Source organism: Corvus moneduloides, chromosome 7 (assembly GCF_009650955.1).
Source record: "Corvus moneduloides isolate bCorMon1 chromosome 7, bCorMon1.pri, whole genome shotgun sequence".
NCBI lineage: Eukaryota > Metazoa > Chordata > Aves > Passeriformes > Corvidae > Corvus > Corvus moneduloides.
This window is the reverse complement of record NC_045482.1, coordinates 37581465-37595128: the sequence shown is the minus strand read 5'-3', so window position 1 is coordinate 37595128 and position 13664 is coordinate 37581465. Positions and strand designations below refer to the sequence as shown.

Genomic DNA, 13664 nt, shown 5'->3' with positions numbered 1-13664 from the left:
AGTTCCTCTCATCCGTAACCCCTGTGGAAAGAGGAACTTGCTCATTCCCACCCATCACCTTCCAAACAGCTTCTGCTTCTTGCCCGATTTCCTTCTATCCCTCATTATCTGGAGAAAATCCAAAAAGCAGAACTCTGAGTTTTACTCAAAATGTCCAAATCTCACCATTTTGGCACCAACCCTCCAATCCCCCTCAAGAACAAGCAGTTGGGGAGCAGGTAATGGTAACAAAACTACAAATTTTAGTAAAATTTTTAAAAAATAAGGATTCTTTCCCTGATGTAGCAGGGTCTAGGAAAGCTTAAATAGGAAACTGCTAAGCAGAGACCCCCCCCAATGCTGTTTGGAAAACATTTGCATTTGTGGGAGCAGGGCTATGATGACTGCAGTGCTTGGTTTGGTGACACTCAGCAATCCTATCCCTGTTAATAAAATTGTATCAGGCAATTAGACAAGCAGAGACCAAAAAGTCATCACAAAAATGTTACAAACCAGAATTGCTGCTTCCTCCATTTCTGCACCAGTTATCAGGAGGAAAGCAGAATATTTAATAATTTGGTAAATTAATCCACCGCTGATAAAGTCAAGCATCAAGAAATTCAGATTTGTTTAAATCTAAATCAAAATTTAAGGGGAATTGCAGCTGGCTCTGCATTTGGTGGGAAGAACATCTCCATCAGCTTGTCCCACCCTGAGGCATGGGTGGTGACACACCTTGTGCTTCCCTGGACAGCTGGCAAAGGGTGCTGGATGTGTTACTACAGCAACTGCAGCCCAAACCCTCACAGCAGGAATGTGAAGGAAAGTGGTATTTCTGAGCTGGTAAAATACACACACAAAACACATCCCCCTCCTGGGAACTCAGTAAGGACAAAGAGCTGCTTGGACTTTCTTTGGTAATTTTTTGGGGGGCTTTTTATGAGCAAGAACAGATTTTCTGGCTCATAACCCTTCCTGTGCTCTCCCTGCAGCAAGCAAGGCATTACAGCCTGCAGAGAGCTCATCTCCTACAGCACAGCAATGAGATCAGCAGAGCAGCCCCACTTTCTGCTAAATTATCCCCAAACAGGCCGGAATTATCTGGCAGTAATTCCATCAGCAGCTTTAGCAGTGCGTTCCCTGAGCACTTTTCCCAGAGCAGAGAGCAGCCCCGTTCCCTCCCAGCTCCAGAGGCTCTGATCCTGTTAAACTCTTCCAGCCATGAGTGAAAGCTCTGCCGCTGCTTCCTGACACACCAGGACAGGGAAGAGGAGGGAAGCACCACGACCTGTAAAATGACAGCCCTGTAAACACAGCACCTGCTGGCTCTTATGTAAACCCTGCCTCTTATTCTGATTTTTCTACAGCAGAAACAAAGCCAAACCTGCAAGACACTGGGCTGGCAACTAGCAGGGGATAAGGAGGTGCAAATCATCATTAACTGGGTGCAAATAATCATTAACAGGATGATTTAATAACCTTTTTTTTTTGATTAACATAAGCACTTGCTCTTCCTGATAAGCCACAAGCCGTTCTGCAGGACTTCAGCCTCCAGCCTCCCTCAGCATTTGGTAATGTTTTAAGGGAAAAAAACCAAACCAAACAAAAACCAACACACCAACAAGGGGCTCCAGGTCCCAAGCACTGCAGGTGCCTCTCTCCACCACTCCAGGACAGGACAATTTGCTCTGAATTCCCACCTCCACTGGCAGCACCACGGCTGCTGCAGCTTTCGGGCTCTCACCTTGCAGAGAACCCCAAATGACTTTCTCAACACCAGCCTGAAGCGTGCACAAGCAGCTCTCACAGTCCCAAAAATCTGAAATATCTGGAATTCAAACCTCCAAACCTTCAACAGATCAGAGAAAAGCAAGGAGTATTTCCACTGCACAAACAGGGAGCCGATGCTTGAGGTCACTGGGAAGTCAAATCCAGGTTTTTTCAGTTCCATACAAAGTTTGCATCCCAAACAGCCCAAATCCAAGCTCTGCTGAGGATAATGGATTAACAGCAGCACCAGGAGCAATTCTATGTTTATCTAGCACTGCTTTTGGTGAAATAGCACATGGATTTACTACAGAACAACAAAGAATGGTTCATTTTAAGGAAAACACGAATCCCGTATTTAGTGATTCGCTCTGACCCGTTCTGGCACACACCCAGCCATAAAACCACCTCAGGGGCTCCCATTTTCCCCCAGCATTCCCACCTTCCTCCTGCACAGCCCCACAGCTCCAGCATCACACAAGGCACATAAATAAGTTTTTTGTGCTGGCAACAGCTTTGTTTGAAGTTTATGGCTGAGTTTACTCCACAATACTCAGAAAATCTGGGCCGCACACAAAGCAAGCCACGGAGAGAATAAATCCTCTATCACCAACATAAGCAAACATTTTTCTCCAGGAAAATGTTCCTGCACATGCTCCCATGTAGTGAGATTAACTCTGCTTTTAAGATTCGTTTGCAGCGCTGAACTGTTTTGCTTTGAAGTTAAATTGTGAGAGATACCATAAAGTGAGAAATAATCAAGCCAAGTGACAGCAGTTTTCCACTGGGTATTTATGGGTGAGCCAGAAAGCGGGAAGAAAATACAAAAAGCATAGGGAGAGGTCCTGAGAGGAGAAAACCAAGCAAAATGCAAGATAAAAGGGGAGAGGGGGGGAGAAGTAATAAAGGAGAGAGGGAGAATAGAAATGCAAAATAAAAGGAGATGTAAAGGGAGAGAGAGGTAGAGGATGGATATGACAGGGGGGTGCAGGAACAAAAAAGGGCACAGATCCTCACCCAGTGAACCACAGGACCAAGCCCTGTGAGAAGTAGCAGCATTGCCCCCATCTCCCTGCTGGCCTAAATACAGAGCATGGAGCAGTGCAGGAGGGCTGTGCAGGCAGAAAAGAGATTACAGCTGCAGAAAAACCTGACTTCTGGTAACAGCTCGGCTAAAAATACTCCCTAACCCAGTTACCCCAATCCAGAGAACGCTCTCCTGCTCAGCCTTTGCTAAGTGGGGGAATAATTTAGTAGCCAGGATGATTCCTGGGTATCAGTGTGACTTTGAAATTCAACTTCCACCCCTCAGAAGCACAGGTCTTCAGCTCAGGAGCTGCCACAACATCTTTTGCTGACTGGAAAATGCTGCCATAGGAACAGGATCTCAGCAAATTTGGGAATATTTTGTACTGCCAAAAGGTGTTGGAGGCCTTTGGGGTCGTTGAACGTGTAACAAAATGTGGTTTCGGTATCAAATCCTCCTCGTGGAAGAGAAAGCAGCTTCAAAACCACCCCAGCTTTTCAAGGTTCACTCCATTCCCTGAGCCAGGAGAAAGATTTTTACACCATCCAAGAGCATCTCCTGTCCATCATCATAACCAGGTAGTGAAAAAAGGAATTCTCTCAGCAGAGAAAGAGAGAGAGAGGCACTGAAAAAATGAATCACTTTTAGCAAAGACTACTATTAAATATTTAAGTTTTTGTCTCTGGATACTCATTTCTCATGGGGGGAAAAAAAAAATCCCACATTCCTGGTGTTAGTGAGACTCAGTCTCACAGTTGGGAAATAGGCATTTTCTGAAGCTGTTCTGTGACCAATTATTGATATTTTAATGGGAATCTGATGACAATTACAAGCACTTCCCATAAAAAGCCAAGAACCAAAGAGGCCATAAATCTGTAGAAATGGATGAATAAAAGCAGGAATCCATCAGCAATGCCATGCCTGTGACTCCACACCTTTAAGGCTGTGAAGGATCCCATTTTGGATATTTTGAGGCAAATTTTTGCTGCTGTGCTTGCTTTGTTTTGCTGGGATTATATAAATATGCAATGTTTTCACACTCCAAAATCCAATAAAAATGAATTAAGTTCACAAACCACAAACAAGCACCATTATCCCATGTGTACCTTCCAGGGGAGCTGGAAAAACAAACATTGGCAACACCTCAGCCAAATCCAAAGTGTCAAACAATTACTGAGCAGCTCCAAACCACTTCTCTGTCTGCACACCTGGGTTTTAAAAGGTTGCAGCAACACCAAATCAAGCAAAAGAGGGAAAATAAAGAGCCTGAGAGTATTTGGGAGGAGTTGGGAGTATTTGGGAGTTGAAGAACCCAACAAACACAAGAACACCCCTGCAGATGTTAAGAAAAATAAAACAAGCCACAAGCAAATCCCCCTGTCCAGAAGGGATCTTTTGAGGAAAAGATTCACACCAAATTCCAGATACACTTTTGCATTCAGCTAAACCAGCCAGGACTTAACCAGAAACGCCTCAGCAGCCAGACAGCCCCAAGCCAGGGAAGCTGAGGTGGAAATGTGGGGTTTTAAGAAATACATGGCAATACCTGGAGACACCTTAGGCAGCACAGAACAAGGAATTTTGGAAGAAAACAAATCCCAAGTGAGTCATTTTCACGACAACAGGAAGGACACCCAGGATAATAGCAAGGCTGTCAGCAGCCAAGCTGAAACCGTCACGAGAAACGAAACGAAATCATCTTTCCTCCCAAGCCTGTTTTCCTCACAGAAACTCCCCCAGAGAAAAGCAGATCAATATTAAAGACTTACAAGCAGCACTGCATCCTTAATTTTCCCTTTCTGAACAGCTTTATTCTTCTGGCACAGTTGGAAGCCCCAAGCCAGTGCAGGGAGCTGCGAGCACACGTCCCCCCCCGGGAGCTTCCCCCGCACGCTCGGGGCAGGGAGCCTTGGGAAAAATCCTCTCCAGTGGAGCACACCAAGCGCTCCCAGACTGCCCCAAATAACCCCAAATCTCCCTGCACCAGCCTCAACACTTGCCAAAACAAATCCGAGCCCCAGTGGTTGACTGGTGCATCCCAGGGGAAGGAAAAGGACTGGGACAAGCAGGAATGATGCTCAATGTTTAAACCTTCTGGTCCCAAAAAACGGCATCCAGCAGGAGGGGAAAAGACAACACAGAGTGGCTTGAAACTTCATTTTCCTGTGGTTTGACAATTTGTCTTGTTGGAATCCATCACCTGTGCTTTAAGTTTTGAAAGTTTAAGTAGGAATCCATATTTCTGACAGGATAGGTTTGGAGAAGGATGCCCAGAGGGGATTGGGAAAAGAGAAAAAAAGATGCCCCAAGAAAACACAAAAGGGAAATTGCCGGGGCGAGGAAATATGCTTTTTATTTTGAGTAAATCATCTTTCTAGCAGCACCATCAATAAATAGAAGCCATTTTCACACCTGAGTTCTCACCGCTCTTTTAGAAAACAGAAAAGCAAACACAAGGGCAGCTTTACCCATAAAACACACATTGACCTGTGCTGGATCACCTGCCCCCAGTTCAGCACTTACAGACAAGCCTGGAAGAGCAGGAATGTCCATTCCAGAAGGAAAACAGCTGAGGATTCAGAGGAGAATCAAACAACCCCCTGCCCCGAACCACTCAGAAGTGGCTTAAACCTGGCAAGAATGGGCCAGGCAGCCAAGGATTTCGCTTTGAACCTTTTTGTGAAGTATCCCTGTCTTGGGAACACCTCACAAAATTGAGTCAATTCCAACAGAATCCCAGGAGCTGAACCGGCTGCCACTCATCCCAATAACCTGTGGTTCTGGGATTAGACAAAGGCATGGTGGAAAAGGAGAATATCTGGAGAAATCCTCATCAACACAGATTTTTTCCATTGCCACTGTGGCAGGGTAATATTGCACACCTGCTTCGGTGCTTTCTGGGAGTCTCACTGCCACAAGAAATAAATGTGTTTCTTGATAATCAGCACCAGAACAGTTCCATCCTGTCCCAACACACTGTAAAAACAGAACCAAACCCCTCCTCAGTCATCTCATCAGGCCCCTGATTCTAATATTCCACACAAGCTCCCGAAAATAAGTGTGGAACACAGGAACTGCCTTAAAAAAACAGCCACTTTTTAAATATCTGCAAATATCAAGCTTGGGAGCAGCTCCCTGAATGGCCACACCAGTTCTTCAGGAAATGAAATCGTTTCTTCTGCAGGGAACAGAAAATTCATCCAGACCCAGTGGGATCACCCTGTGTTTGCTCTTTCCCAAATGAGCAGCAACGTGATCCACAGGCTTCTGGTTCTTCCCGAGGTACCTATGGAGCAACGTCAACCCAAAGCAAAAAGCCAGAGCCAGAGCTCTGGAAATAGTCTGACCTGAAAGCACCAGAGCCACAGGGGATGAGCACAGCACAGTGTGGCTCAACTCCTCCACGGAATGGGGAAAGGCAGCGGGGTCCAGACGTTATTCCAGGCTGCAGGAAAATCCTGGGGTGTGCAGGAAGGGGGGGGGACATTTCTGAAACAAACAGCTCCCACAAAGTGTTTGTCAGCTGTCTGAAGACACCAATTCCCCAGGAATTCCATGCTCAGCCAGGTATTTGTATCCCAAAAGTCCTTCTCAGAAGCTTTCAGCCAAAACTCACTCGGTCCTCACCGGAAAAGAGGAGCTGGAAAACACCGGAGATGCTGGGAGGCAAAGCAAGGAGCAGCTCTGCAGAACATGGGATCTGCCAGGAGAACAGCACCCCACAATCCACTGACAGCCCTGGGGCCACAGCCTCCCATCTCACATCCAGAAGGAGCTTTTTGCACAAGTCACTTGTAGGAACAAACCCTCCACAGGCACAGGGGATGTGCGTCGGGGGTCGAGATGGACGCTTGGCTTTTGGGAAAAGCTGCACCAAGAAAAAACAACCCCAGCAGCACAGGGCAGTTTTTAAATTTTTATTTCTTTTAAACTCACCATTTATCTGTTATCCCAAGGATTTTTGTTTTTTTTTTTTTTAATCTGTTTTACCCACAGATTAAACACTGTGGGTAAAACAACTGTAAAAACAACTGTTTAACAGCACTCAGAGATCTCTGTACAGGAGGGATTTTGGAACGTGCTCTTCACTAGCACAAACTCTGCTGACTTCACTGGTATACATGGAACAAAAGATAAAGCATATCCAAATATTTTAGGGATGAAAATAAGTGAGAATCTCTCCACAAGACATCCCAAAATGCACTTACAGCACAAAGTGTTAAAAAAAGAAAAGAAAACAAAACCACAGCACTGCTCAGAAAGGAATTAGCCATCAATCTTTGTTTTCCTTTCTCTCACAGAATATTCTGAGCTGGAAGAGACCCACAGAGATGATCCAACTCTCAGCCCTGCACAGGAATTCCTCTCATGGAATATGACACTGCAGAACAGCAGTGACCACGGCAGAGTGGCAGGGCATCAGGTGATGGTTTTGTTTGCTTTGAGGCACGTTAGTTATTTAAGTGGAATATTTCACGGATGAGACAACAGAATCTCCCCCGTGTGAGTAAAGCACAATCCTGGGGGATCCTCCCACTGATCCCGGAGGCCTCCTGGATTTCCCAGGGGCTGGAGCCCCCTGGGATGGGCAGAGAGGGGAAGGGGGAGGCTGTGCCTGAGCCTGACACGGGCAGCACGCGGGGACTGCAGAGCTCAGCAGCTCCTGCTAAGCCGGGCTTTACAAATCCCTCCCGCCGCAGCGCCAAAGGCAGCTGACAGCCACAATGAAGAGCCTTTTATCCCTTCCTGGGAACAACATGAGGTTCCCGAGCTGCCTTTTGGACGTTCAGCTTCCTAACAGATGTTTTCCTGAGCCACCAGCCTGGGAACAGCCCCGCGCTCAAAGGAAGCGGCTGCTCCAGACAAAAAATAAAGGGGCTGAAAACAACAACCCCTCCACAACTAAATTCCTAAATATTTTACACCAGGGCTGGCTGGCAGGATTCTCTGCCACAAACCTAAACCAGCGAGCATCCCAGCAGGTGCTGAGGCTCTGTGCATCCTCCCTTCCCAGATGCCCAGGAATAAAAGCACCCAGAGGAACAGGACAGGAGCACACACCAGGAGCTGCCTCCCTTTGCCAGCCCAGCAAAGAGCTCCATGCTCTCCCACGAGCAGGAAGCCAGCTAGAAAAATGCATTTTTAGGTATGTCAGCCAACACAATCAATCAGAGAGTCACCTTGAGGCTGCAGAGGAGCAGGGAGAGAAAATGAAGCTGCAGCCTGGTGAGACTCCTGGGTAGCCAACCACAGAATAAAGCCCTGGATTCATCCCCCATCCCCTTTTCCTGCCCTGCTGAGAGGGGAGATTCACCTAAAAGGCTTTTTGTGCTTTAAACTCTCTGGCAGAACGGAAGCATGGAGGGTTTTGTCTGATTTAAGCAAAGGAAAAGTCAAGGTAAGACGTTCTCACCCTCCACGAGCCCGGAGATGGGCGGGAGACAGCAAATAAACAGAGAACAAAACAAATCCCAACTCCCAGGGATTTATCCCGTCGGAATAGAGTCAGGACACTGCGCCGGGGCTTCCCTGAGGAGCAGCTCTGACCCACACAACCCCAGTCCCAGCCCAGGGAAACTCAGCCTAAGTGGTTAAACTTTCCCTCTTGGCCACTCCTTCCCACAAACACCAAGTCATGATCTGCAATTTCTTTGCCCAAGGCCCCAGGGAAGTGTAACAGGAGATGACAGTGGGAAACTCAGGAAGAAAGCTTTTTCCCCTGTGTTTACTGGGAAGAAATAAATTTATTCAGACTTACTAGTTAGAAAAAAAAAGAAGAAAAAATAGATGGTTCCCTTGAATCAGTTATATTTTATTTTTTTCTTACGTGGTGACATAATTCCTCTGGGGGGAAGCTGATAGTTGTGTCTGGATTCTCAAATCTTAACAGAACCCTTCTCTTTCCAATCCACGGATCAAAAATAAAAGCTGCATTGCAGTGTTTTCAAATGCTATAGTAAAACACAAAAAAAGTGGTTGGTCCTGGTTTATTTTTGCTCCTAAGAGCTTGTGAAGACTGAAATCCTGCTTTTCCTAGAAGGAAGTCTGCTCTGGTGGTGCCTTCCCACGGATCAGGATTCCTTCCTTGCCCCTGCCAGGCGTTATTTGTTGGAGCAAAGCAGCCACTCTAAACCAATAAAATAATAATAAAAATAATAAAAATAATAAAATCCAGCAGCGCTTCCCACTCCTGCTGCAGTGGGATTCACTGGGGATTGAGCTACACCAGAGCCCAGCGAGCTCAGGGCTGCAAATAAAGAGGACAAAGAATATGGGAAGGTTTTTATGTTCCCTTCCACTCAGCCAAACTACAGCTATTCCCCCAGAACTCCAGCTGATGGCTCCTCCTTGGGAAACAGAAGCTGGATTTGAGGACATATTGCATTAGCTGAGATGATTAAAATCCTAAATAATTACAATTTTTGCCTTAAGAAGGGAAGGCAAACTCTAAGCTTCTGACTTGGTTTTCAAGATAGCAAATAACGCCCCAAAATGAGCTGCCAACCTGAATATCCACGTAAAATAAATATCCATGAAAATCAATACGTGCACTTTCCTTGCTTCTCTCTATTTTTTTTTAACTTCCATGGAAGGAAATTAAAAGTTGCTGTTGTTTTTTCCTCTTTTTTACCCCCACCAAAGGAATTACTCTCACCTGCAAGATACAAAAACCTTGCCCAAAGCATCACAGCTACTGTTTTCCCAGACAACAGATACTTTACGGACAAAGACACATGAGGAGTGGGAAAAGAGAATTTTGAACTCCTCTTCAAAACACAGCGCTGTTAAAGGATTTACAGGAGCTGTATTTTAATCTGCTTTTAACATGTCTGAGGGTTTATTTATTGGGGGGGAGGGGACCGTGCTGACATTGGTTTCTTAAACATCCAATGGTACAGATATATTTTCCCTCCCAATATTTGTTGGCCAAATCCAGCCCTCTGCTGCTGGCCAAGATTGATAACCAATTTGATTATTCTATTGTTAACAGGCTGCTGGGGGTGCCACCGCTTTAACCTTCACAGAAAGACAATTAATTTGGCAGGACAGAGGGCATTTAATATTAAAAAAATAACTGTGTATGTTCGTAATTCACCAATTTTTTCCCTTGCAACTGTTCGGCAACTTTCAGGAGGGAAGTTTCTGATGACCTCAAGGTTTTGGTAAGAATTTTAACAAACCGTCCAAGGAGTTGTGCTGACCATTAGTTTTAGGGTCTCTTTATCATCATACGGAGCACGTTACTGGTTTAACCACAGATGACCAAATCGGAACTAAAGCACCACAGCCCAGGCTGGCCGGACACTAAACCAAAAATCTGCGTTCAGGCCCCCAGCAGCGCCCATGAACCCCCACCCAAAGCGGCACCGGGGGCTCTGAGCGCGGCCCCTCCGAGGGACCCGCGCTGGGAGAGGGAGAGGGAAGATGCTGGGCTACGCTGAGCCCTGGGATCAGCCACATCCCGACCCTTTGTTCCCACTAAACCTCTGGAGCAGCCGAGCCCCGGCAGAGCGCGGGGGCCGCGCAGGGCCGGGCGTGCGGCTGCTGCGGGCTGGGGGCGATTTGGCTTCATTTTAGTGTTTTAAACGCGGAAAAAGCCCCAAACTTGGGTCGCTTCCCGCAGCGCTGCCCGGCGCGGTCCCGCCGCCGCTCTGCGGGTACCGCCCGCTCTGCGGGGCTGCCGTGCGGCCGCGGGGCGCTGCCGGCGATGGGGATCCCGGGATTGCGGCTCCCGGGATGCGGCTCCCGGCCCCGGGATAACTTCGGTGCCGGCGGCTGCCGCAGGGGCGCGGCGGAGGCGCGGGCGGCCGCCCCAGTCGAGCATGCCCAGTCCCCGGCATGACATCAGCGCCCGAGCCCGCGGCTCCCCCGCGCCCCCCGGGCCCCCCGAGACCCCCGGCACCCCCGGGGACCCCCGGGCCCCTCGGCCGGTGGGTTGGGGGCAGCCCCGGCGGGGGGGGGGGAGGGAAGCGGGCAGCGCCGCCCCCTCCCCAATCCCGCTCGGCCACTGCGGGAACAATGGATGGGATGGGGGGGACACGCGGGGAGGGCCCGGGGGGCTCCGGCGGGCGCGGGCACCGCGGGGAGGGATGCTCGCCCCGAGAGCAGGGACGCTCGCCCCGCGCCGAGGGATGCTCGCCCCACCCGCGCGGGCGGCAGCGGGATGCGGGATGCCGCAGACTCACCCCGATGACCACGGTCTCGTCGCCCTTGAATTTGGGGATGAATTTGTCGCCGCGCAGGATCTCGGCCTCGTTGAGGGGCCGGAAGCGGCACATCACCTTGATGCTGCACTCGGCGGGGTCCGCCATGGCGGCGGGCGGGCGCCGGGGCTGCGCGGGGCAGGTGCGGCAGCGGCGGGGCTGGGGCCGCCGGGCGGGCGGGGCCGGGAGCCCTCGCAGCCGCTCAGAGCCCGCGGACACGCCCCGGACCGGCCCCGCTCGGGCGCGGCTGCGCGGCCACCGCGGGGACCTCCCCCCGCAGCAGCGGCGAGGGGTGCGGGGAAAGCGACCCTGAAGATCTTCCGCTGCTGCGAGTCCCACAGCTCCCACTGTGCCAGGCTGCTCCCAGCCCCAGTGTCCAGCCTGGCCTTGGACGCTGACAGGGATTCAGGAGCAGCCACAGCTGCTCTGGGCACCCTGTGCCAGGGCCTGCCCACCCTCGCAAGGAAGGATTTTCTTCCATCTGTCCGAACAAAATTTCCCTATCACTCCACTTGCCCATAAAGAGTCCCTCTCCAGCTTCTTCCAGACACTGGAAACCTGCTACGGGCTCTCCACACAACCTTCTCCTCCAGCATTCCCAGCCAGTCTCCATAGGGAACGTGCTCTAGTTCCCATATGAGCTTCGTGGTTTTCCTCCGGATTTGCTCCAACAAAGCCCCCCTCAGCATCCTCCCCCTTTGCCTCTGGCACAAGCCGGATCTATAACCAGGTTAAAGGATATTTCTTCCTGGAATATCACTCCATGTTCTCATTCCTGGGAGGAAAAGTAGAAGCAGTGGTGCCTCTGGGCAACACTTTGACCTTGCTCAATTTACAAGAAGTTTTGTCACGATGCAGCCGGTGATTCAGCATCTGGGAAAAGCAGCGTCTGGAGCCTGCATCTCCTCATCAGGGGTGCTGTCCTCATCCTCCTGCCCTAAAAATGCTCCTTCCTTACTTGCTAAAATCACCTGCAACTCTCCCTCCTGGCTCATTTATTTCCCTGCATTCACATGACTTGAAACTGTCTAAAATACCATGAAGGAAGTCTCCTCCTCCTCCATCATTTTCTCCCTACGAGAATCTCCTGCTTAAAGAAGAATCCAAACACCATTGATGTCCTCCGGGAAGTTGCAGACACGGCCCAGGCTCCAGCAACTCCTGATCCTGGTTTCCACCAGAGTTTTATTCAATTAGCCTCAGCTACACAATTAAGATGAGGGTGGACAACGCTCCAGCATTTTGATGGAGATCTCCCTTTCCTTCAGTCCTTACCTGAGGTGGATGTGAGGAGCAGGCTGGCTACAAAGCCTCTCACACCCTTCTTAAAAGCAATTCCATGGGGGAGAGTTAGCAATGTGCAGCATGTGATAAGACATTATTACATAATGGGATTTATTCCCGTGGATTACCAATTATCCCTTTTATTTCTCTTATGTTTCAAGCTTTTACCCTGAATAGCAAATTTGTTAGTCATGACAAGTAGGGGCTTAGTCATAAAAGACAACCCTTTGGATGAATTAATCCTTATTCTCCTCCATTATCAAGAGCTCATTTTGGAGTGAGATAAGCACAACTCCATTTTTCTATTCGAGCAGGTATAATCTGCCATCAGGAAGAATGCAGAGAGCCATCTTTTCCCAGCAGTTTTGTCACAAACAATGTGACATTGTCTGGAGCGCAGACAATTCTGTATTGTCACCCAGCTGCTATTTTTACTGCTTATTGCCAGATTAGGTGAAGCAGCCTGGTAGGAACATTCATTTTCAGGCAGATTCGGGAGTGATCAGCACCTCCTTGGGTCTGTGAGCTGCTCCCAGGCTGGGCTGGGTGCCTGAAGGTGTGAGGGACAGTGTGGTGGGAACCTGCTTTGTAAAAACATGAAGATACAGAAAAGCAGAGCTTAAATACTTCACTCCTGCCACCTTAATTCATTTCTTGCCCTTCTCAGTAAAAAATATCATTTTTCAGCTGGATGCTTTCAAGAAATCCACGTAGAGTTACATTTTTCTCAGCTTACTTACATCAGAACATAGGAAAATTGTCTTCCAGTCAGCACCACAAAAGTAAAACTAAGAGAACCTGGATCTTATCTCCATTTCCCACTTTCCCAGCAAGTTCTCCAGCTCCCCGTTTTAGCTCACCCTGGCAGATCAGATATGGTTTGACAGCAAGTTCTGATTTTTCCTGAAGAAATTCTCCAGCTGAGCCAACCTCACTTCACTAAAGATCCCAAGCTACCAGAGCTCTCCAAAAGGAATAACAAATTCCCTCCTCAAGGACTGGGATCATAAAGGAATGACAGGATTCCATCCCTCTGCAGGGGAGCCTCCAGCACAGCCAAGGTGTTGAGGCTGCAGGAAAACCAGGGAGAGGACAGGACCTGAACAACAGCAGGACACGGATTCTGACAGAGGTGATCCCGCAGAAATGAGGGAACATTTCAGCATTTCCTGTGCACAGAGCCCACTGCTTCCCTTCCTTGCTTCTGGGCTCCAGGAATGGGCTTTAGAGCTGGGAGGGAGAAAGCAGCAAGGTTGAATTTCTGCTGTGCTGAACAATTCCGTGCAAGGAGCAGACACCAGTGCTGGCCAGGGGCGCGAGTTGTCAGCAGGGAGAGCGGCTTTAATGCACATCCCATTGATCCCGGTGGCTCAGCAGTGGCCAGAGGCAGGAAATTTGATATG

General features: G+C 48.9%; 1 protein-coding gene across 1 annotated transcript in view; it reads right to left on the bottom strand.

The window, feature by feature from the left end:
- Positions 1–11142, bottom strand: part of KIF5C (kinesin family member 5C) — a 66460-nt gene extending 55318 nt beyond the window's left edge. The window contains exon 1 of the mRNA XM_032114524.1: positions 10960–11142. Coding sequence (XP_031970415.1) covers positions 10960–11085 — 126 coding nt within the window. The 5' untranslated portion in view covers positions 11086–11142. The remainder of the gene's footprint in view (positions 1–10959) is intronic.
- Positions 11143–13664: the final 2522 nt, after the last annotated feature.